Source organism: Phoxinus phoxinus (genome assembly GCF_949152265.1).
Source record: "Phoxinus phoxinus genome assembly, chromosome: 4".
Lineage (NCBI taxonomy): Eukaryota > Metazoa > Chordata > Actinopteri > Cypriniformes > Leuciscidae > Phoxinus > Phoxinus phoxinus.
In genome coordinates this window covers 32,716,541-32,740,035 of record NC_136879.1, presented here as the reverse complement: position 1 = coordinate 32,740,035, position 23,495 = coordinate 32,716,541, and the positions used below count along the sequence as shown (strand labels likewise).

General features: G+C 36.3%; 1 protein-coding gene across 2 annotated transcripts in view; it reads right to left on the bottom strand.

The window, feature by feature from the left end:
• hip1 (huntingtin interacting protein 1) overlaps window positions 1–19,871 on the bottom strand; it is a 46,256-nt gene extending 26,385 nt beyond the window's left edge. Inside the window, exons 1-2 of one of the 2 annotated variants that reach the window (XM_079608938.1) lie at window positions 19,406–19,871; window positions 546–609 (exon numbers count right to left, since the gene is read on the bottom strand). In XM_079608938.1, the coding sequence (XP_079465064.1) occupies window positions 546–609; window positions 19,406–19,525 (184 nt within the window). In that variant the 5' untranslated portion in view covers window positions 19,526–19,871. Of the gene's footprint in view, window positions 1–545; window positions 610–9,593; window positions 10,311–19,405 lie in introns of those variants that run through there. The other variant, XM_079608939.1, reaches the window with a different exon arrangement.
• Window positions 19,872–23,495: the final 3,624 nt, after the last annotated feature.

Below are 23,495 nucleotides of genomic sequence, written 5' to 3'. Positions count from 1 at the left end.
TCCAATGCCCAAAAATAAAATATACCTCATATTAACCTCAAATTAGACACCTTAAGATAAAATAAAGTTTAAATGATCTTCAAATTTATAAAATAAAATACCTCATAATTACCTCAAATTAGATATCTCCAAATAAAATAACATTAAAAAAATTAATGATTTCAACAAATAAAATAAAAGCAAGTTAAAATCCCTTAAAATGTATAAAATAAAACATCCTCAAAATAAAAAAAATCAAATAAAAAAAAATGTAATTATGAAAAAACAAAAACGATTTGAACAGTTTTCCAGGTTTAAAACATTTGCAGATTAATAGGTTTGTCAGGTAAACAGTAGGGTATTCAATGGACAAAAATAAAAAATAAAATAAAGGTTATTTGATGATGCCGATAATAACCAGTAGATTGTGATTTGGCCATTTTGAGGTTATCAGGTGATACCGTCGTCTGCTTATTCATCATAAAATAGGCATCTTAATCATCTTTCCCCCCTTACATTCCTTAATACAGTATTTCTCTTTCAGGGTAACACAGACAAAAGGATATTCCTGGCATGCTTCTCTTTGACAGCAACCTCCTGTGTGTTGATGGCTTTGTTGATGCTCACTGCCTGTGGAAGAGAAAGAGAGAAGGAAAATTCATTTTTTGGGATTAAAAGCAACTCATAGCAGAGGAGTGTTCCTGTGTGCTGAGGAAAACAGTGAGTTTTAGTGTTTCACTCGAGCCTTATTGAGCAACTTTAACCACCGCTGTGCAACCACCACTGAATACTAATGAAGTTCAGCTCAAGGAGGGTTTAACCGGCAGGATGGCCTAACACAATTCTATTTTTATGATTCAGCTCTCAACCATATATACCATGCTCATTTTGTTGAGAGCTCTGAAGCTATACAAACTTGAGAGAGGTGTTGAGAAAGCACTAGCCATATGTTCTCTACATACCGTCTCTTTCCTGTTCCTCTCATATATGCCAAACCACCATCAGTTCTAGGTACCTTCACAACATAAACAGTGTTCCTGTTTAAACAAGCATCACATATTCAGTCAAGGCTCAATGTAATGACCCCTTATCGGCCCATCAGATAATGCACATGGTTACATAAGCCAATTAAGGTGTGGCTGTTGAGTCACTTAGTCTTACTTCCTCTAAAATCTCTTTTTATTTAGACCCGACACATACTTTAGTTCTAAAAGGCAGCACCAGTGTACTTTAATTGCAAAAGCTGTCCAAAAAGTGTTTTTGGGCGCATTGCATGTATCCGTCACGGATCAGTCAATCCCATGATACATTGCAAAAACTCAGTGAAAAAAATATATGGAAGATAGCTAAAACTATTATGAACATTTTTAAATCAATGTGTGTATGCTGTGTATTTTTATGCTTTGAGAATAACGTTACCTTAGCAATATTCTAAACTAAACTAACATTTAAAAGTTTGAGATTAGTACGATTTTTGCATTAAATTGATAAAGTAAGAGTAAAGACTTTTACATTGTTACAAATAAATGCTGTTTGTTTGAACCTTCTATTTATCAAAGAATCCTAGGGAAAAAATGCATCAAGGTTTCCACGAAAAAAACCTGTCGTCAACATTGATAATAATAAGAAATCTTTTTTGATCAGCAAAACAGCATATTAGAATGATTTCTGAAGGATCATGTGACTGATGGATTAATGATGCTGAAAATTCAGCTTTGCCATCACATTAATAAAAATAAAATAAAAATTTAATTGTAATAATATTTTATAATATTACTGTTTTTACTGTAAAAATGTCATACTAAACCCAAACTTTTGAATGGCAGTGAAGGTTTTGAAACCGCGAAATATCGATGCATAATATGCTTTAGAGCAAAAATAAACCTGAAAAGTTTTTGTTGAAGAGGCCAGGGATCATCCTGACAGGAAATTCTGGCAGGGATGCTGAGAGAATGCGCTTGTAGTGCATATAAAAGTGTCGTTGTACACACACAGCGTTCAGCCTTCATTCCCTGTGCCGACTTCTGCTGCAGGACACACTGTTAAAGGTGACAAGGCATGGCTTTGTGTAGAAAAGATGGATCTGTGGGATGAGCATCTACGGTAATTAAGTCACAGCTGTGATCTCAAACATGATGAAAAGGATGAAGAAAAGACAGAAGGTTGGAAAAATCCTTACAGGTTTCTCATGGACCAACCCTAAGTGTGAATTACACAATGGCCCTCAGGGGGATCAGAGAGTTGGGGGGGGCGGTTGTTATCATTCAACTGAACTGTATGCATTTTAAACGCATTATGTTCTTCCTCCATGCAACTGCTCAAGTAATGTTAATGGTATGACCCATTTCAGGGGTGGCCAAAATTACGATTTAAAATCAGTAAGAGCAATATATGTATCTTCTTATTTACAGGTAAAGCTTCATATTATACCACATCTTGTTTTGATGTCCTTCAGGGGGGATCAAGCCTTTGTTGGGGGGGGAGGGATTGAGCAATCAAGCATTCTTTAGGCCCCCTCCTTTTTGTCATTCAAAAAGGAAACCGAAACTAGGACTGCAGATATACAAATCGGAAACGAAGCAACGCTTGCTTACCATTTTGAATATCAATCACGATGATCACTTTCTTCATTGATGGCTCATGTTATAATGGAAATATTCGTGCATTTGAACGCTCGGGTAAGATGACGTAAAATTATAACAGCCTTCTCTATGACCCGTCTTTCACGCTTTCATCACTTTCGCTTTTATTCTCATGCACTGATTCGTTCGCTAAGCTGAACAGCCAATCAGAGTTCTCGCTCTCACCGACGGGCCCAACTCCGCGGCCCAAAAAAATCTAGACAGCGTTCGAATAAAGCACACAGTACGGAACACAATGAAAAAAACAACACCTAACGACGCTCTAAAAAACGGCCCAACATTGCCTGACGGCCGACCATTGGTTTGGTGTGTCCCGGCCTCTATGCAAAAAAATTTACTAAAGGTTTTCTTTCATCCCTCTCCAACAACCAATGATGTATTCAGAGCAGATAAACATAACTAAAACTGTCCATGAGCCATTAAATCTATAAAAAAGTGATCAGTAGAAATGACGTCAACATATTTTCATTAAATCCTTCAAATAAAAGCACTAGATAAGCATAGCAGCTAAAGAGTCTAAGAGAACATAATGCTAGAGTGAGGAGAGGTGTGACCTAATTTGTTCACACTGAGACTTTGTCGTTTGTGTGAATGAGTTGTGCCAGCTGCCCAGGCCTCTTGGCACTAGCGAGTGAATTTACTGGCATCCCGGACCCATCTCTCCCATCTCTCTCACAGCACAGGCGAATGATAAGATGAAGTGATAACCACTTAATAAAGTAACAGGGTTCAATGCTAAGAATTGGTTGGGCAAGTGGTTCTAATTTTTACTTGCCCTGCCAAAGTTTTCACTGGACAAACCAATACAAAAATAAAAAGATTTGTTGTCGTTTTGACCCATGTAACATTGTATTCTAATAAAAAAGCCACTAACATTGTAGATAGTTGAAATTTCACGATTCTCGATTGATTCCAATTTCGATACCACAGCAAAAACTACTAGCCTGACAAGTGAGTCTTCAGTAATAAACTAAGAAGTTATAACCAAAGGCTCAAATAAATATAACAAAACAGAAATCCAAATTAAACAAACAGTGTTTTAAAGTTATTCAGGTATAAAAGTATTCATGTAGCTTACAGAAATTAAATAATGTAAAATAACATTGCACAGTCTTCATAGTTTAAATTAAATATAGATTAATTCTCATTAAAGCTACAAAAGTTGTTCAGTCAAGATCATGGAGTGATTTTATCTGTCTTTTGTTGTTTGATTAACATTAATGACAGAAAGCAGCAGGAACATTAAAGCTGAAAAGACTGATATTAGGTCACCAAGACCGGACACACAGATCCAATATACTGTTAGTCTGTTACACGTTTTCTTTCTCATCTGTTTAAGTTCAGACATACCCGACAGTGTTTACATGAATACTCACCAAGACAGGCATTTTGACATACTTTTGTTGTGTATTTTTCCATTCAAGCGCAAGAAGACGTGAAAGAGAACAGTACAGAGTTATCTTTCACATCTTCTTGCGTTTAAATCAGAATGGTTGAAAAAGGCTTGAATGTTGAAATTTAGTTTATTTCCTGCAATTCTGATATAAACTCACAAATGTGAGTTTATATCTCGCAATTCTGAGAAAATTCAGAACTGTGAGATAAAACGTTTTTTTATTCTTTATTCAGTGGCAGAAACAAGCTTCCATTGTATCTCCCGATATTATATCTGATATTGAGATGCTTAGTTTTATGATAGAAAGCTCTGTAGTTTTTATTGTGGGTTGATCATATTTTAACGTGTATGGATAATTAAGTAGACTTAAGTTGCTTCAGTGCAGTAAGTGTTCATCTTACTTTCAGCTGAGAGATTTTCTCTTTGTATTTTGTTGTTTGATTAACATTAATAACATTTTATTTTAGTATTAATAAATAATACTAAACATTAGTATATAGCCTAGTACATACAAAATTTGATCTGGAAATATTAACAACAATATAAAATGTATACTTGCGTTTACTTGTATTTGATATTATATTAATACTAAATTTACATAATAATGACATGTACCACGACCTGAAGAGGGACGTTTTTACAATTATACTGAAAAGGACTTTTACTTGCTAAAGTATAAACTATCAATCAGACGACAGAAGGCATGTAGAAGATTGTGTTCTTATTTTTCAAATTTTGATCATGTTGATTATTTAGACGCCTTATAAACCTACATATCAAATAAGAGACAGTGGGCTCAAAAGGGTCGAAAGGATAGTTCACCCAAAAATAAAATTGTCAAACAGTAATTTTTGGACTCATTTACATTAATATAAACTCCAGATTTGCATTCAGAAATGCATCGTCATCCAACACAACCGCTTTATTATTTCTTCTCTTGTAAGTAGCCATAGTGAGTAACTAAATATCCTGCTTTTGCATTTCAAAGCAAGCTCTTCTAACAGCTTGTTATGCCACAAGTAGTTTATTCAAACCCTCGCCTACAGCAATATCAACCCATTAGACACTTAATTACTGTAGCACTATTTCTATATGGAGCTGACACGAGCTTGTTAAGCAAAGCATATGTGACGGATGATCTGCAAACATCTGCGTTGTGAACCATTCTGACAGTCATGTTGCACAGAACTGCCAAAGGCACAATATCAATCAAATCAATAGGATCTTAGACGGGAGTAATGCACTACAGGGATATTAAGGCCAGATGTCCTCATGTGACCCATCTGCCTGGAGAGGAGACTGTAAGGAAATAGCTCTCCTCATATTGAGCTTTATCCTTTAACCCATCATGCTGGCTCCACGATTATACAGGCTGGGATCTTATGAGAAATAATTAGTGGATAACTAGTTTATTGATATATCAAATTGTGCAGCTGAACTTTGATATTTTGGGGGAGGATGATGGGATGCTTGAATGTGAATAAGTAGCAAGTATGAGTGCCCAGAATAAAGAAAAAGGAAATAGTAAAAAAAAAACAAAAAAAAAGTCATCTGGCGCATAAAAAAAAATCCTTAACACATTCCTCCTTGAATGCGAGTGTACACATCTTTATTATTTTCAGAAAACAAATATATAAACACTTCTGTTCAAACGTTTGGTGCGAGTAGGATTTTAGTTTTAGTTTTTAAAGAAATTAATATTTTTATTGACCAAAGAAGACATTTCTGTTACAAAATGTTACAAATAAATGTATTTTAAATAGAAGTCCTTGATTCTATTATATTAAAAGCTGTTCTTTCTATTCATCAAAGAAAGAACCCTGCAAAAAATGCAAGACAGTTTCAACAAAAGCATTAAGCAGCACCACTTTTTTTCAACGTTGATTATAAGAAATGTTTCTTGAGCAGCAAATCAGCATATTAGAATGCGCAAAGAATGACAAAAGCTTGATTGACTGTGCGCAGCCGCAGCATGTTCAAATATTGAATTCTTATTGATTAATTAGTTATTTACAGTTTGTTAATTATAATAGATCATATCATATCCCCCTTCAAATCGAGCCTTGGATCTAGGAAAAAATAATTATCATTAGCTATGTTTCCTTCCACTTATTTTTATGCATATTTTGAGATATCGCATAAACTCATGACAGCGTTTCTTGAGTTCCGTCGAAGTAATTTATGAAGTAGGGGGGAAAAAAGATAGCCACAGTGGCTTCCATTATTGCAGCAACTTACATTCTTAATACAGTTATTTTGCACCAATTTCCCAGGAAGTGACGATTTTGTTCTCCCGAACATATGAAAACGCTGCTTTATTTGCAAATGTTTTATGAGACATTTTGATTTTGCGCAGAAGTTAAATTGTCAGCTCTGGATGGAAACATAGCTATTGACCCATACAGTCAAATCCGGATGCTAGGGGTGGACCGGTCATCAAATTGTGGTCATGTTCTTTATGGTCTATAGTTTCAGAGGTAGTTTCACGGGGGTCTTCTGAAGTATTTTCTTTATCTTGGATCACCCTAACTTTCCCATATCCACTTTACTGAAGAATGCAGACTCTACCCACAGTCCTCTAAAGGGCATTGCAGCCAAACCAAACAACTTTCCCAGCTTCCCATTTTGGGTAATCTCCATACTTTGAGGGGGTTCAGAGAGGCTGCCAGTTTAAAGTGCCCCAAGAAGCACTGCCGATATAGAGTATTGGTCTGCGGCTTCTCTTCAGCTTTTTCTGAGGCGTCGTGTAAAAGTTGAAAGAACTAAAAATACCTCTCAACTTCCTGAGCTGGTCCTCTGTTCTCAAGATCAGGTCTGAACACCCTAAAATACCAAAACTCTCTCACCCCCACTACAAAAAAAATTGACGCTCACACTTAGCCACCAGTGTTTTTTCAGCTAACGCAGTCTCCTGCAAACAACTCCACCGCTTTTAAAGGTCACTGAAGTGAAAGGATACTGTGTGTACAGCGTTACGAAAATACTTTTTCTTCCCTTTTAAAGACAATTTTTATATTTTGCTCATATGACTCAAACTTCCTCTCGCAGGGAACACTCAGTAAACACCTAGTTAGGACTCTGGAGTGGACAAATCACACTGAACAGCCGATGTAACACCGATGTAAAGGGGTAGTTGATATGACACGCACTGTAAACACACATCAATGTTGAGTTTGGCTGCACTTTATTTAATGATTACCTGCAATTCAGTTAGTTTAATTTAATGATTGAAACGTTAAAGGGATAGTTCACTTTAAAATGAAAATTCTGTCATCATATACTCTCCCTCAAGTTGTTTCAAACCTGTATTCATTTCTTTCTTCTGCTGAACACAAAGGAAGATATTTTGAAGAATGTCGGTAATTTTTTTTCCTACTATGGAAGTCAAGGGGACCAGTTAACTGTTTGGTTACCGACTTTCTTCAAAATATCTTCCTTTGTGTTCAGCAGAAGAAAGAAATTAATACAGGTTTGAAACAACTTGATGGTGAGTATATGATGACAGAATTTTCATTTTAAAGTGAACTATCCCTTTAAAGGTTAGTTAGAGCTGTTGAATACAATTGAAACGGAACAGAACTTAATTTGGTGGTTGTAAGAATGATAAATTATTTTTATTCTTGCTCGTTGCTCCTATTTTTATATTTAGATTACCTTTGCCATCATCTATCTAACACTCACTTAGGGTGTTTGGTCTGATTGAATCGAACTCAAGTTAGTTCTCCCCCTTGGTGAGGATCTTTTGGGCAATCTCACTGAGGTGCGGACCAAACAACCGTACCGAGACCCAGCTGAAGAGGTGATCTCTGTCAGTTCAAAACGAACTCTGGTAGGATTCGAATTTCTGTCCAAATACCCTAGAAAATATTTAATTCATGTTATTGCATGTGAATAAATACGTGTATGGTCACTATGTTTTTTTTTTTCTTACAAAATCACATTTGATTAAAGGTCACGGAGCGAATATCGGATATATTCATTATTATATTAAAATATATTTTTTTTTAAATCAAATTGATTTATATTCTCTGCATTTCAATGCAAAAATAAAAGAAAATATTAACACACAAAAAAAAAAGACAAATGAAGATATTGCATGGTTTTTTTTTTCCTATTCCAAATTCACTGGTTCGGTTACCATAAAATTATCAAATGTATGCGCATTACATTGTCAGTTAGGCTACTTTGAATAAAATCATCTGCCAAATAAGTTACAAAAATAAATGAAGATGGGGACTGCATTAAGTCTCTCAGGTCCTTCTTTTTTGTCACCAACTAAACACACCTGAGATGGACAAGTGGAGTTTCTTAAGGGCCTCACAATCCTTTTGGTTTAGGCCAAAAGGACTGAAGAGATGTAACAGAAGCACTATTGAAAGAAACCTTGAGGTGTACGAGCTTGCTAACAAGATGCCTTCTGAGGCCACATCAAAACCTCAGTAAACCCAGAAGACACCGATCAAATCCAATCACTGCTTCTCTGCAAATTACATCAATCATCGACTTTCTAAAGCTCGATTTAGCCTCGTCAAGGCCTGCACTAACAACACACTGACACAAAAATCTCCAGTGAGGATCCCTGGACCCCACTCAAGTAAATACATGTTTTCATAGCATTGTCAAGCAGAGCATGACACAAGGGATTTGAGAACAAGCAGATATCACACATACAATGTTGATAGCAGGTTGGAAGTCAAAGCAGAGAGGGGGATGTGGCGATTCAAGTCAAAACAGTGTATCGTGTGTCCAAAAAAGGTACAGATACCGTCTCAGATCCTACAAGAATCAAAAGAGCCACTCAAGAGTCAAAATCCAACATTCAACTCCACACAACTGAGTTGTGTGACCCTCAAACCCCAAAGTTTGTGTTAGCAGCCCATTTAAATGGACAGTTCACCAAAAAAGACTGTCATCACTTAATTTAGCTACTCAATGTAACAAACCTCTATGACTTACTTTCTTCTGTGAAACACAAAAGGTGATCTTAGGAAGAATATTAAGGGCTGGTGGTAGTCTCAAAGTGTCAGTCACCATTCATTCATTGAGTATTTGTTCATACAATGAAAGTGAATAGTAACTCATTCTATCTGGGCAGCATCTGCTTTTGTAGGCGAAAAAGAAACCGTAATACAGACAAATGAGGGTAAGTAGATTATGACAGAATTAGTATTTTGGGTTGAACCATCCATTTAAGTATACGTTAGATAAAAACGGATCGTGCGTTCCTGTTGACTAAACGTTCAGACATTAGCGGTCCATTTAAACGCAAGACATATTAGCACACTCGCTGTGACTTACTAAAATCCTGGAATGTTTTGGGGAATACTTAACGAGCCCAAAATTGGCTAAAAATGCGCAAACGACTATTTCGCGAGACCGCTGCAACTTGTTTAAACGTAACGGTCCAAGGAGTGAACACTCGCGGTGGTAAAGGTAAACAAACACAGGGCTGTTACTCCAAACCATAAAATCCTCGATACAAAACAACCCCGCGAACAGGCAAGCGCGAATCCTTCCCAACCCCCCAAAACGTGTAGATGCACAACACCCGCTAAACATCAACATCGACCACCTACCATTTTATTCGAGTCCATAGTTCAAACGGGGTTATGGAAGGGAAGGTGAACCGTTTCCCTGCTCGGGAATCAAAAGCAGACTGCGAATCCGCTGAGGGAGGCGGAGGGAGCAGGAACGGTCCGCTAACTCAACATGTGTCCGGTTCAGTATCGAACAGTCCCTCTCTTCTTTTCTTTCCCGTTCTCGTATTTCCCCCTCGTCCTCCTCGCGCGCTGAAGATCCGATTGGCAGATGGCTAGACTCTCAAGAACGCTCTAGAAAAGCCACTGCCTGCCTAAAGAGCGTGTGTCATAAACGTTAAATGGAAACGCTAGACGATGGGCTAAATATTATGTGACAGGTACGGACCACAAAACACAGATTGTAATGCTAGGAGGAGTTCTTCATAGACTGATGTCATTGCCACAGCTTTTGACTTAAAATCACCAAAGGGAGAGCAAGAGCAAAATTCTGTCAAATGTCACACTAAAAAAGAAACAGAAGTGGAAATGTTTGTATCGCAAGACTGATGCAAGGTCTTGCACATATACCGAGACAAAAAAAAAAATGTCTCCTTTTAGAAGGAAATCAGACTGCACTAAAACTCAACTGGATTGATACAAAAGACGCACTGCAAGCACAATGCGTTGTGCCATGTACAGATTTACAGATGCATTATCTAGACCTGTTTGTTTGCCTAAGGGAGTTGATATAGGCTTGTTATTCATCGATATCCAGGATATATGACGTGATTGATGACATTTAAACACTCCTGCACATGATAACGTGTGTAATGTTGATGAATGGCGCCCTCATCTGGTTACTTTTAATGCTCAGGTAAAGCAGCATGAAAACGAGCAGCTTCATACATTATTATTATATGAAGGGTTTTAATTAAGAATAGTGAGAACACCACTTGATCAAATCTTGTTTTACGGGAGATTAAAAGTCTGTTTGAGATTTCAGGATGGATTTCACGTAATAAAGTGATACTTTATAAATGACAAGGGAAAATAGTATTTTTACCACAGAACTTGTGTAAATTCAGTTTGCTAAATGAAATGCATTTAATTTAAGATGACCTAATGTTCCCATGACCCATTTAGATTTAATTAAACTGAAATAACTATAATTTAGCATATATAAAAAGCATGTCAAGCATTATAAAATAATTAACATAAACAGGTGTGTCTATTAGAATACTTTAATGTTCAAAAGGGTCTGTACGTTGTTTTTTTGTTTTGTTTTTTAAAGAAATTAATACCTTTATGTACAAGGACACATTCAATTGATCAAAATGACAGTAAAGTAATTAAATACTGTTCTTGTAAAAATATCACAAAATGTTTCAAATCAGAATGATTTCTGAAGGATCATGTGACACGGAGTAGCAATTGTAAAATAGCATTACAAAACTTAATTCTCATTTTATGTATTTTAAAGTGTAATTTATTCATGTGATGGCAAAGCTGCATTTTCAAAAAGCTTTGCCATCACAGGAATAAATTGAAATTACATTTTAAAATACATAAAAAGATAATTAAATTGTAATAATATTTTACGATATTACTGTTTTATGGTTTTAGGATATTACTGTTATACTGTATATAAATGCAGCCTTGGTGAGCATAAGAGATTTCTTTAAAAAAAATCTTACCAACCCCAAACTTTTGAACGGTTGTGTAAATCTATATTATAAGCTAGAATATTATATATATCAATTATATTCTCAGAGTTTCTGTTCTCATACTTCCATAAATCCCCAAGATATAATCTATGGGCAAAAAAAAAGCAATTGTTTAGAGAGACATACAAAAAAAGGTATAAGATCAGTTGATCTGGACATGATACCAGTCAATGTTTACCCAAATCACTCATGGAGGAAAAATGGGGAGGGGGGGTCCAAACAAAGCATGCTCTTTAAGGGCAATCACTTCCTGGTACCGTGTGGTAGGCCCATCGGGACAGTTTACACTGCTGTGCTTCATTGGTCAAGCATATTCAAGCCAGAGAGACGCTACAACAGTGTAGTGTGACTGCCAATGAGTCACTGCCCACACACTGTCTATGTCTGTCCATCTCACACTGACCACAAGTCTGAAAAACTGCTAACACTCCTTGGTAAATGACAAACAATTTTTGTTCTGCCCGCTTTAGATAATGAATTTTAAAAAATGATAACGTCTGAGGCTGAGCGCACTGTATCCACCATCACTGTGTAAATGTGACCTTTGCTACTACCCACAGGATTCCCACATCTTTAGACCAAGGAATTTTCATGACAAAGACTTCATAAAATGCCATTTCTAGCTGCTGAATTATTTTATAGACAAGAATAGCAACAAAAAAAAAATTATTATACTTTTAGTATTAATACTAGTGTGGATTTTTTTCTACAATATTCACTCATGACAGTAAAATAGTGCATTCTAAGTCAAATCTACTGCAGTATTTCAGTAGAAAATCAGTAAATCAGAAAATCAATCAGTAGAAAATGTGGTCAACACCCAGTCATGCTTGGAAAAAATAATAATACCGTCATATACGGTGACACCGGTATAATTTTGAAAAATACCATAATATGGATTTTTGGTCATACTGCCCTGCACTATCTAATATGACCACATTCCCTGCATTAGATGCATTAATGGTCTGTTTGACAGCAGTGTGACCCGAACGCTGTTTCTGGCACAGGCATCTGGCCGCCCGCCAAACTGCATAGGATTTTTAATCCACAACGAGCGAACGGAGGCCACAGGCCATGGCCCGCGTGTTCTGCTGTCTCAGGGCTTTTCATACATGCCCTCCTGCCGTCGATGACCCCAACAAACCCTCCTCACCCTCTACACCGCAGGAGGAGCTACAGTACATGTATGAGACATACGAGATTGAAAAAGTGTGAAAACTTACTTTAAAGCTGAGAAATCAGTAAAATACTTAAATCAGAAAAAGAAAGATATTACAAGGATATTGCAACTACTGTAGATGGAGGAAGTGACACGCTGAAAGTAGAGATTGGCTGCTTAAAGGGAGGCAAGATTACGACTGTCTGGCTCGGTGTGGGTGAGTCCTGGAAAAACAGAGTTGGGCAAGATTAGGCTCCTCCCGAGGATTCCTCCACGGGCACGGTCCCAACACAAGCACAAGAGATGCAGGGTCATAAACTTAACTGCTTTAAAGAAGGAGAAGAATTGCCTACATTTGCAATTTATTAAGCGAATAAGCGGAAAAAAAACTTTCACTGTAAGGGTGCGTTCACACTCGGCAGATTTGGATTGATTAAAACGAACTCTGGTGCGATTGCTCGGTTAGTGCAGTTCATTTGAAGTGTGAACGCTGCCCTCCGAACCAAATGAACCAAAAACAGGATGTGGTATCACAAAATGCAACCCTTAAAAGGACAGAATGCTCGACCATACTTGATTTTCGTCATAGGAACTACATATCCCATTACAGTTTGGTATAGGTGTTGAAAATGCCGTCTCCTTGCAGCAGATCTTTTGTTTGTGTGCGACGGAGGAATTCCTGCCGCTGTTTTGACTCCTTTTACACATTTTTTAAGTGCGTCCCCGCACACAGCACTGTTTTGGACGCATGTTGTGTTCTGTCATAAAATATAAGTCAGAATTTTTTTTTATTTTTTATTTTTATCTTTGGTCTTAAAAAATGACAGTCTGAACGCTAAATGAACCAAGACTAAATGTATCATTTTCTTTTTTGGTCTGCACTTAAAGAACCGAATTACAAGTGTGAAAACACCCTAAAATGTCACAGATAGATTGAGAATTTAGGGAAGAAAACCAAAGATTTTCCTAGTTAACTGGTACTTGTTTATTTAAGCCATGAAATCACATTTATGATATTATTTAATTACTTAAATATATACTGGGGAGCGGGCATCAGAAAATGGGTTGAGTTTTAGGTCTGAGAAAGAATATTATAGGTAACATTGCTAACATTGTTCTACATTAGAGAGAAATTCTAAATCATAATAATGAGCCTTTAAATCTAAAGCTTGCCGCAGTGAGACAACATTTTAATAATTTATAAATAAACTAGTGTTTTCTGAGTCAGTGTTGTCTGCAAAGATTAAATTAGCGACGCTAATTCATCATCTCCACAGTATTGTGGATGAGCCGGCTTCCACACCCCACACAAACACTTGGATTTCCACCTAATACTAGCACACATTTCTCTAAATTTGGATTTAACATAATAACCTGACCGACATAATTACCACATGGACCAGCCGAGATAACGATCAGTCCATCACAGACTGCGTGACATCGCCACTTCCTGTCCAGTTTTTTTTTCTGAGACGACCAATCCTCGATTCACCAACTAAAGTTTAGTTGACTATTATGCGGCAGCCCTAAGAAAAATTTAATAATTTTATTTTACAGACAGTACAAGTGTACAGCTGTAAAATGTCTACAGTAATATCTATGGCTAGAAATGTTAAACCACCAAGCTTTAATTTTGACAGAAAACATCAAAAAAGTAGGTGTTACATAAAAGAATTGAAGCAAACCTGAATGCAAGTTTGCTGAAACATTTTTCTTTTGGTCTAAGTGACATTAGCAGAAAAGAAAAATAGTTTCATAAGAAAAGCAAATTAGTATTATACTACGGGGCTGTTGAGCGTCTTAAGGCAAACGCACGGCTAAAGTAGTTCCATTACATGTCCATGTAAAGTGAACCAAATGATTTTAGTTATTTCAAATCAGTTTTCCCCCTCGCTGTACCGAACCGTCATTTTTGAGTACACCCATTATTTTCATTAACACGATTTTTTTTAAATGTGCTCAGCTTTACTTTACTTTCATATCGACTGTCTTGAACTTTGCCTGATACAAAATGTTCAGCAGGATGTTTACTATACTATGATTTGCAGATGACTTATTTTGGCAACACTCGCTTAACATGTTATTTCATCGGCGTAGATTCCGACTCCGAGGCTGGCCGGATGTCCCTCTGCTAGACCACAACAAAGGTTCCCTGCTTACATTTCCTCCATATAAACCTAAAGTTAACTAGACCCTAGTCTTCTAACACCCAGCCACAAGGAAAGCCACGCTCATGTCATTACAGAGAGCCACACTAACATCCTCTCATTTAAAACAGGCTGAACTCAAACCACAGTCACAGAAGGCTCATTAATCTAAACATAGCGTTCCAAGAGCAGAAAAGAGATGGGATATTATGGGATCACACTTCCTCCAGGCAAACTAGCTGATAAGGACTGCTCACAATAGCATTTCCTACTGAGACCTGATCAGTTTGTGCTGTTTGAAGTATTATTTTTAGATATGAACGTTAATTTTAGGCTTTATAGTTAAAGAACCCCTTTGGTGAAAATCATGTTTTTCATGTTGTTTGTCTGTGTGGTGCTTTAAAGGGGACCTATGCAGTTTTTTTTTTTAGCTTAATTTACCTTAACTGAACAGCTTCGGAGTCATTGAATGGTTATATGGCTTTTTTTTTTTAATGGTGGCCGTCTCGCTTCCCCCTGGTGCCTGTGAGCGGAAAAAACGCCGGTTTTCTGTGAGCGGAAAAAACGCTGCCGGCCTCAGCGTCAGGAAGTATTGCGTGATATCATGTCTCGCGATGTAACAAATTGCTTTACAAAAAAATCTGCTAAAATTCTGTCATTATTGCGCTCCCTCACACTGTTAGGGTTAGTTGTCCCATCAGCTTTGATGTCTTTGATCTACTAGCCTCTGGTATCTGAGAGTCGCCAACGAGTTTTTACGACAGTTTGGTTAAATATCTTTTCCGAAGCTGTAGGGGGAGCTCTATAACTATAGTATAGTATAGTATATATATATATATACACCTGCAAGCAAAAAGTGAGAATACAGCGAAGAAATTGCCGAAACTGCATAGCTCTACTTTAAGACAAACCATGTAAAAATTCATCAGTCAACACCATTGCTGAGTATTTTCTTCTTATAACTGCATTGTACCAAAGACAGTCTAAAAAACATGGTTTGAAACCAGCCTTCACAAACTTATAACCAAACTTAAATCCCGTCAATGTGTGGGGCAGTGCTTTTCCTATAATTATTTCTAATGATACTGATTTTTAGGTTTGTGATAACGTTCTCAAGCCAAAGGCTAATCATATCAATTACTGTACATTTAATTTCTGAATTATATATAGCCTAGAATGTGTGAAAAGACAGCTCCCTTTCACTCATCTCATCTCAGATCATGATCTGTTATTTTGATCACAAAATTCTGTTATAATCAGTGAAGTTGTCTACATTGCACAATTCATTTCTTATTTACATCGTGTCACTTCGCTCATGAGAGGAATCGCGAGCGTGCAGAATTCAGCGTAAACAAGAACAGCCATTTGAATAGTGAGCGAATTCTGACTAAATTAAACACCCCTGATTGCTCACTGTGTTAAAGAGATCAACAAACATGTCTGTGATTGGCTGCATTGCTCAACGCTGCAAAAACACGTAGTAAATAGAAACATTTGATGTTCTCCAGAGGGCAAACACACAAATACACATTGGAGCGTTAATCAAATCTGTTTCGTCAATATGATTTTATTACAGTATCATCTGATGGTTCTCTTATTTGAGCCAGCTTAGCACTGCCTGTATAATTCGCTCTTCCTCTTCTTCTTCTGAATCAGTTTCTTCTGGTTCAAACATACATGGATGAATGAATCCATTATTTCCACTTGCCACAGTGTAGCGTTTACTATAGCTGACCGAGTGGATCAGGTAGTCTGAGCTTGTGTGATTGAGTGGAGGCAGGGACTCATTTGCATATTCATGGCACCACAAATACTAAAATAAGCAAGGGTAGTTGCATTCACGGTTTTTAAAAGCTGCAGTCCGTATCTTTTGGCGCTCTAGTGGTTTAACAAACAGAACTGCTAGAGTCTTGCGGAGGAACATTGTAGCCAGATACTTCTGTAGATTGTAGCTACTTCTCTTTGTTTATATCTATGAAGAGTCACGCAGGTACTGGGCTACTCCACAGCGGTACGACCCGAACAATCTAAAATAGTCTAAATTTAAATAAACACTTATTATAGGTTTACAGTGATTCAGGATGAGACAAAAACACGGTTTGGAAAATGGATTCATGATACATTTTGAACAATTTTTTTTACGGACTGCAGCTTTAAGGCATGAAGAAATTATTTTCACTGAAATTTTAATTTATTTATATATCTTTAAGTTGATTTTCAAAGATGAGATTTCAGGGATAAAATTATTGACTGCCAGGGGACTTTAAGCTTCAAATCAATTTGATGAAATCAATTCTAAAACCAGGAAATGAACAACTGAACTCACGTATCTGAGTCTGACCCAGAGAGCAGTCCTAAAGGAGTTCAAGAGCGCATGCGTCACATGAGTCTCACTAATCCATGTCACTGTCCTAGTTGTAAACAGGAGGACTGAACTATGCACACTCGAATCAAACATTATGCCGCATATTGCGGACATTGTTATGAAACCAGAAATTAAGCAATTAAGTTTAGTTGCCTCCACAAACTCAGTCTCGAGAAATCTCTGCAAGAACGAAGTCATGCTGTTTTCAAACACTCTGAAACCCACCAGTAGGGCAGTCGGCTGCGGCTTCATTCATGTGACCTACTTTTCGTGATGGCTGTCTCAGGATGGGGAGGGCAAAGACCCCCAGAGAAGTGAGAAGAGTGCACGAACAATGAGAATGCATTTCTCCATACTTCACAACACACTTTCAGGCTCGAGCACCCAAACACTGACTGCATAATTCAATGTGCACTTTAAAAAAGGTCACGATAAACAAGATATTGTTTATTTTTCTCGACAAGACTGAAGACCCATCGAAATACACTATAGGCTAATGGCAAGAAGCAAAATGCATGACCATCAAACACAGCCCCCTGGTTTTAGTGCTGCATCTCTGAGCCACTAAAAGCTTTTACATCAGCTCAATACATGGGCAACCGTTTGGAAACAAGACTCAGTCACAGAGGATCTCTTTGATTTTGAAACCATCTCATACTAATGAGTTAAACATCTTATAATGCGCATTAATATCATTTGATGAAAAAGTGTGCATGTAATTGATTTCTTAATGGCACTTTGCAAACCACTACCTATAATAACCTATAACTGAAGGAGTACCGGGGTAGAACTTTGTTCCTGTCCTCAATCAATGACACTAGAATGTGAACTGATAAAATGAAGGTGTGATATGGGCAAAGGTTCACTGAACTGCAAGCTGAATTTAAAAGGCCATCAATTATCGTTCTGTAAACATGACAGTTTGCATGTCACCAATTAAATATTCATTTTATGATCTGGACAAACAAGCAGCTTCAGGCATCAAAAATTGTGTACCCTGACAAGTAAACACTATAGGGTAAAGTTCTTTGAACTCAAAGCAAAAAAAAAAAAAAACCTTCCAATAGCTTTACATTTCAACATCATATCAGGCAGTGATCTCTTATAAAGCATGCAGGTTAGCTTGATTTAATGATACATATAAAAAAACAAATAGTGCAATTTCTGACTACCTACTTTGCTCCATAACATAGTTTGTTTTAGCTCACACTCACATTAATATTTTTTTTTTTAAAGATGAGAATAAGTAATTGTGTTACTAATAGGGAAGGGATGCAAGATATATCGGCCGGGCCACCATATCGGTTTCGGGCGATATATGTATTCATTTTTTATGTTATCGTTATCAGCGCGATAAGAAAATTTGGTCGATAACTTAAAGCCGATAAATAATGGATTATTATTTTATTTCCTTCAACTAAGACATTTCAGATGCATACTGTTTGCCATGATGGTTTTGAATTGCTTGAAATATTATTGGAATCACTTCAAAAAGGAAAATACAGTTACCGGTAAGTGCAACATGTGCAGCACAAGTCAAAAATGTAAAAAATGATTTTTCAAAGGTGTAAGTAAAGCAAAGATTATTGTGGTACGGTTATGCTACTTCACTTTTATTTCAGTGTATTACTTGCCATCTCTTTGTAATTATTTGTGAAATTTACTAGTCATTTCTGAGTGAAGTTCAGTAGTAGAAAGTAGTAGTAACTAGGGATGCACCTTGCACCAATATTAACATTTTGGCCAATACCGATAACTGATCATTATATTTGAAAGCTGATAAACAATTTTTTGGCTTATAAATGTAAATTAAAAATGTTATAGCCTACACATTTTGAGAGCCTGATTATTAAAAACAAAAGTCTCACCATTAAAATCCATGTCCCAAGCACACAATTATTATGATGTTCTCATTATGCTTATTCCAATATTGACAAGTATCTATATTTAAGTAGTCACTAGATCATAATCATTCTATACTAGTCAATATCCAATTATTTCTCGTAACAAATGCCTATATTTTTTTTTATTAATTCAGTCAAGATTTGAGAGTGGGATTTCAATTATTCACTTTAAAATAGTTTGAATTCCATTTGTTGCTGGTACCATCCATTTCAGTTCCTACTACTTGAATATAATATAAGAGTAGCTATATTAGATTATTTATAAGTTTGTTAAAATTGTAAATCTTACTAGTAAGACTTTAAATTTAACTATAAAGCTCTGACCAGCAAACACATGTAACTACTGATATAAGAAATGTTACATTCTAAAATAGCTAGCTTTACTACTGGCAGCAAGCAAGTACTAGAATCTAATAATAAGTAGACATTAGCCTATCGCTAGTAATTATTAGAAAACATACTAGTTATTTTTAAGGAATGAATGTAAAAATGGGTTGCAATACGAAGAGCTCGTTGGCGATGCATTGGCTGCATGAAAAAAATTGCCCCGCGGTGGTTACAGTTCCTTACCTGACTACGCTCGAAGTTTTCCTTTTCAGCTTCCAAACTGTTGGCACCACCAGTGCGACGGCTGAGCACTTTAGGAATCGGGTTGGGGACTTGCTGCATGGAACTCTTGACGCGGTCCATTCTGGAAAGAAAATCCAACCAGCGCGAGCGACGGAGACTTCTTAAATCAACATAAATAGAGTGCAATATAACGTGATTGAATCTAGTGATGAGCACGAAAAATCCAACCCCTCGTCGTTATCACAAAAGGACATTTTCTACGTCCACCGCCCATGAATATCATTCCAGTGCTATCCGCTGTCTACTCGGGAGCGTGCAAAACGCGCGTCTCTGCGCGCAACCACAGATCTGTAAAACAGCGAAAACACAGCGTCAGTTCGCGCGATATACTATACAAATCAACTCATTACTCAAGCAAAAGCAGAGACTGTCAAAGGCTCCTCCCAGCGCTCCCACACACTGACTGGAGGAAAATCATTAGCTCCCGCCCTTCAAAACAGTTATCTGGATACACACGTTTTACTACACTGAATCTTTCTCAGATTTATTTGATTTTATGATTTTTATTTTATCTGCTATTAAATAGCTTATTTTTGGTATAACAGTAAAACAATACGAAACTCAAAAAATAAAATAAAAATTACAAAAAATGAAATGTATAATAATAATTAGGCACAGTAAAAAATAGTCACTCTGAACAATTTAATGCGACAACAGTTACAAATAATAATAAGGTTTAAGTAGGCTATCAATCATATTTATCAAATACACATTTAAAGGGTAACTAAACCCCTGGTCAGAGCCTGACTCCACCCACTGGCAATATTTGAAAAATGCTGGAAAAGTGGGCAGAGTCCAGTGGAGGGGGGGCGTGCACCTGAGACGTATCTCTCTGTAGGCAAGGGCGGGGTTAGCTGGTACCCTCTTACATCACAGGGTACCACAACTGCCAATAGGAAAATTCAACTGCAGTAGCCACCGTTCAACCTGAAGAGGGCAGCACTCAGACGTTTTTACACCATATATTGTAGAAATAAAACACTTTATACCCAAATGTCAAAAAAATTACTTGAATCAATGAACAGCATTAATAAAGCCCCAGTCTTACAGATCATTAACTAAAAAAAGTTGTTTTAGGGTTTAGTTACCCTTTAAACCAATGCATGAAACGGGTCAATGTCAATACAAAAACATTCAAAGATTAGTGTTAGCTAGGCCTATAACATAAACAAAAACAGTTGTTTATTTAATTATTTAATGCATTTAATAATTTGTAATACCATGTAGTATTTGATTAATTATTTTTTTTTTCATGCACATTTACAAGTCTTTTTCAAACGTAGCACATTTACTTGCATGCATATTTTAGAGAACTGAAACAGAGGGGCCTTGTTAACCACAACAATAATAATAAACCCTCCAACTTGACGTTCTCCTATGTGAGGCCCATATCTATATCTTTAACTAGTTTTTGTTTCATTTCTAAGTTAAGCAGGTGTTATGGTCTGTCTAACTATTGCTTATGGCGTATAGTAACCATAGGCAGATGTCTGATTTATGTGATTTAATTAGTATTCCATTTGTGTTTGCTGCACCAATTAATCTCATTATTCCTTTATCAACAAATAGCATGTCAAACTTTTATTGTCTGCTGATTCCACTTGCATAACTCTATTATATCAGGGGCACCTGCAATCACTAACTGTGTCCTATCTCTAAATGGGCAGAGGCCAGATTCAATTTCCCTGCAAAGCAAATTCTATCAAATGGCCGAGTCAGAGTTTTGTTTCAATGATTCAGTAGAATGACAGTGTGAAGTCTTGGTCTGTGACCTGAGTGATCATTATCTTCTCTGCTGTCAGCACAAGATGCCAGCCGCAGTCAACACTAATGTCAGCAGAGGAACCTTGAAAACCAAAATATCTTATTATGATTGCTTTACTTTAATATGAGGGGGGGAAAACATTTCATTTCAGAACACTGCAATACTTGAGCACACGTTGGAGGCTTTTGAGTATTTATGTGCACTGTCTTAAATAGTGCTATTTTCCCACTTAATATAACGTGTCTTGTGCTTATACTGACACTATTTGACATGACACTTTAAGTGCGTGTTGTTCTGCTGATTCAAAATCATATTCATCTTAACAAGCCCCACACTATGACCTATATTAGTCTGACATGCATTTTAAGACCGACCACATCATAATGAATGATGACTGCAAAGCTAAGAAAATTTGTTAGAGTAGAAATTAAATTAATATATTTTATGAATAAGCCTAATATAACAATACACTGAACTCCATGGCTATAACTAAAAGCTAACCTTCAGGTTTCCCTCTTGATCACTGTATTTTTATTTATTAATTATATTGTCTTTATATTGTGTTTCTTATTTTACCTTATTTGTGTTGGTATATTTGGTATACTTTTATTTATCTTTATTTGCAAATGTATTCAGTTGCTATTTTTTTTTTTTTTTTGGTCAGTCAATCTATGTCACTGTTCTTGTGTGGTTTTCCAACAACTGTATTTTGTATATCTTAGTTTGTTATATTACAACATAGATCCTAAATGTGTCAATCTGCCTTCCAGTATAAACAATTTGACAGGATGGTTTTGATTAATGAGGTTTAATTCCATGTGTTTCAGTGTTTCTAGTTTACTTTTACAAGCCACTATGACATGGGGTTAGTTGGTTGGTTGGTTGGTTGGCACAGGGGAAATAGTTACTGGTTCATTGGATAATATACAAAAATATAACATCTGAATGTTTGCCCTCTTGGCTTATTACAAAACACTTTAGTCATAAATTATTTGAGTTCAGGAAAAAACATGAGGATTTAATCTTTCATCTGAACCTAGTTATCTATTAAAGTTTGTTTCTACCTAAGATATTTATCAAATAATAAAAATTGTGACACCAACCTCAGGCTAGCTACAGCAGGATGCATATGCTAATGCTTCTAAAGGAAAGTTATCAGGAGAAGTTCAGTTCTTAATTCTTTTAATTTAGCTACATCTAGTGGTTATACAACGCAACAACACTCACATGGTAGACCCACATTTAAATATTTTGATATTTGTAATACATTTACAAATATACGGTAACAGTAAATTTTAGGTATGACCTTTTTGCTGAAGTAAATAATATATGTAGGCCTTATTGAACACAATACATAGACCTAAAGCCTATATCTTGTCAAAAAGGTCTAATTCAAGAGAAAATAAATATAAATCCTATTAACTATAGGCCTATAGTTATAACTATAGATTTTTATTCTGTGGCGGAAAAAGCTTCCGTATGTTTTCGCCATGGAATAAAAAGGTAATTTTTATCGCACAATTCTGACTTTTTCGTTCACAATTTTGAGTTTATATCTTTTTATCCTACAGTTTCGAATTTATATCTCACAATTCAGACTTTTTTCCTCTCAGAATGCTGAGTTCTTGCAATTCTGTTCTTTGGCATGATGAAAAAAGGTAATTGTGACTTTTCATCTCACAATTCTGACTTTTTTTGCGAGTTTATACTATATCTCACATTTCAGAAAATAGTCACACAACTCAGAAAATAGCCTATACTTAAAAGTATACTTTATTTATACACTAAAAAGTTGGCCAATTTAGTTGTATTGAAACAGTACACTTAGGTTTACAAGTAGGCCTATAGCCTACTTCTAGTTCTACTAGTGATAGTATACTTAGCCTAGCCTACTATATAAAGTAGCCTATACATAAAATGTACTTGAACTTTAATTAACTTCAAGTATAGGCTATACTTATTTTTTTGTAAGGGTATGATGATGATGATGTCAGACAGAGGAACACATCTTCAGAATGACAAAGTCCTTTGTTGCGCATTGCGATGATCGATGACTGCTATATTTGAGCTTTTGATTAAAGGGCAACAATGGGTCATTTAACTTATGTCCCACTTCACCTGAACTCTACAGTATGTCTGAACTTTCACCCAGATAACTCAGTTATTAGGTCAGCAAAACAGGAAGTTGCTGCAATATGCCAGATGCTGTCATTATTCACAAAACATGCTCCAGTCACATGTTTAAGGAGTGAAAAAGATTACTTT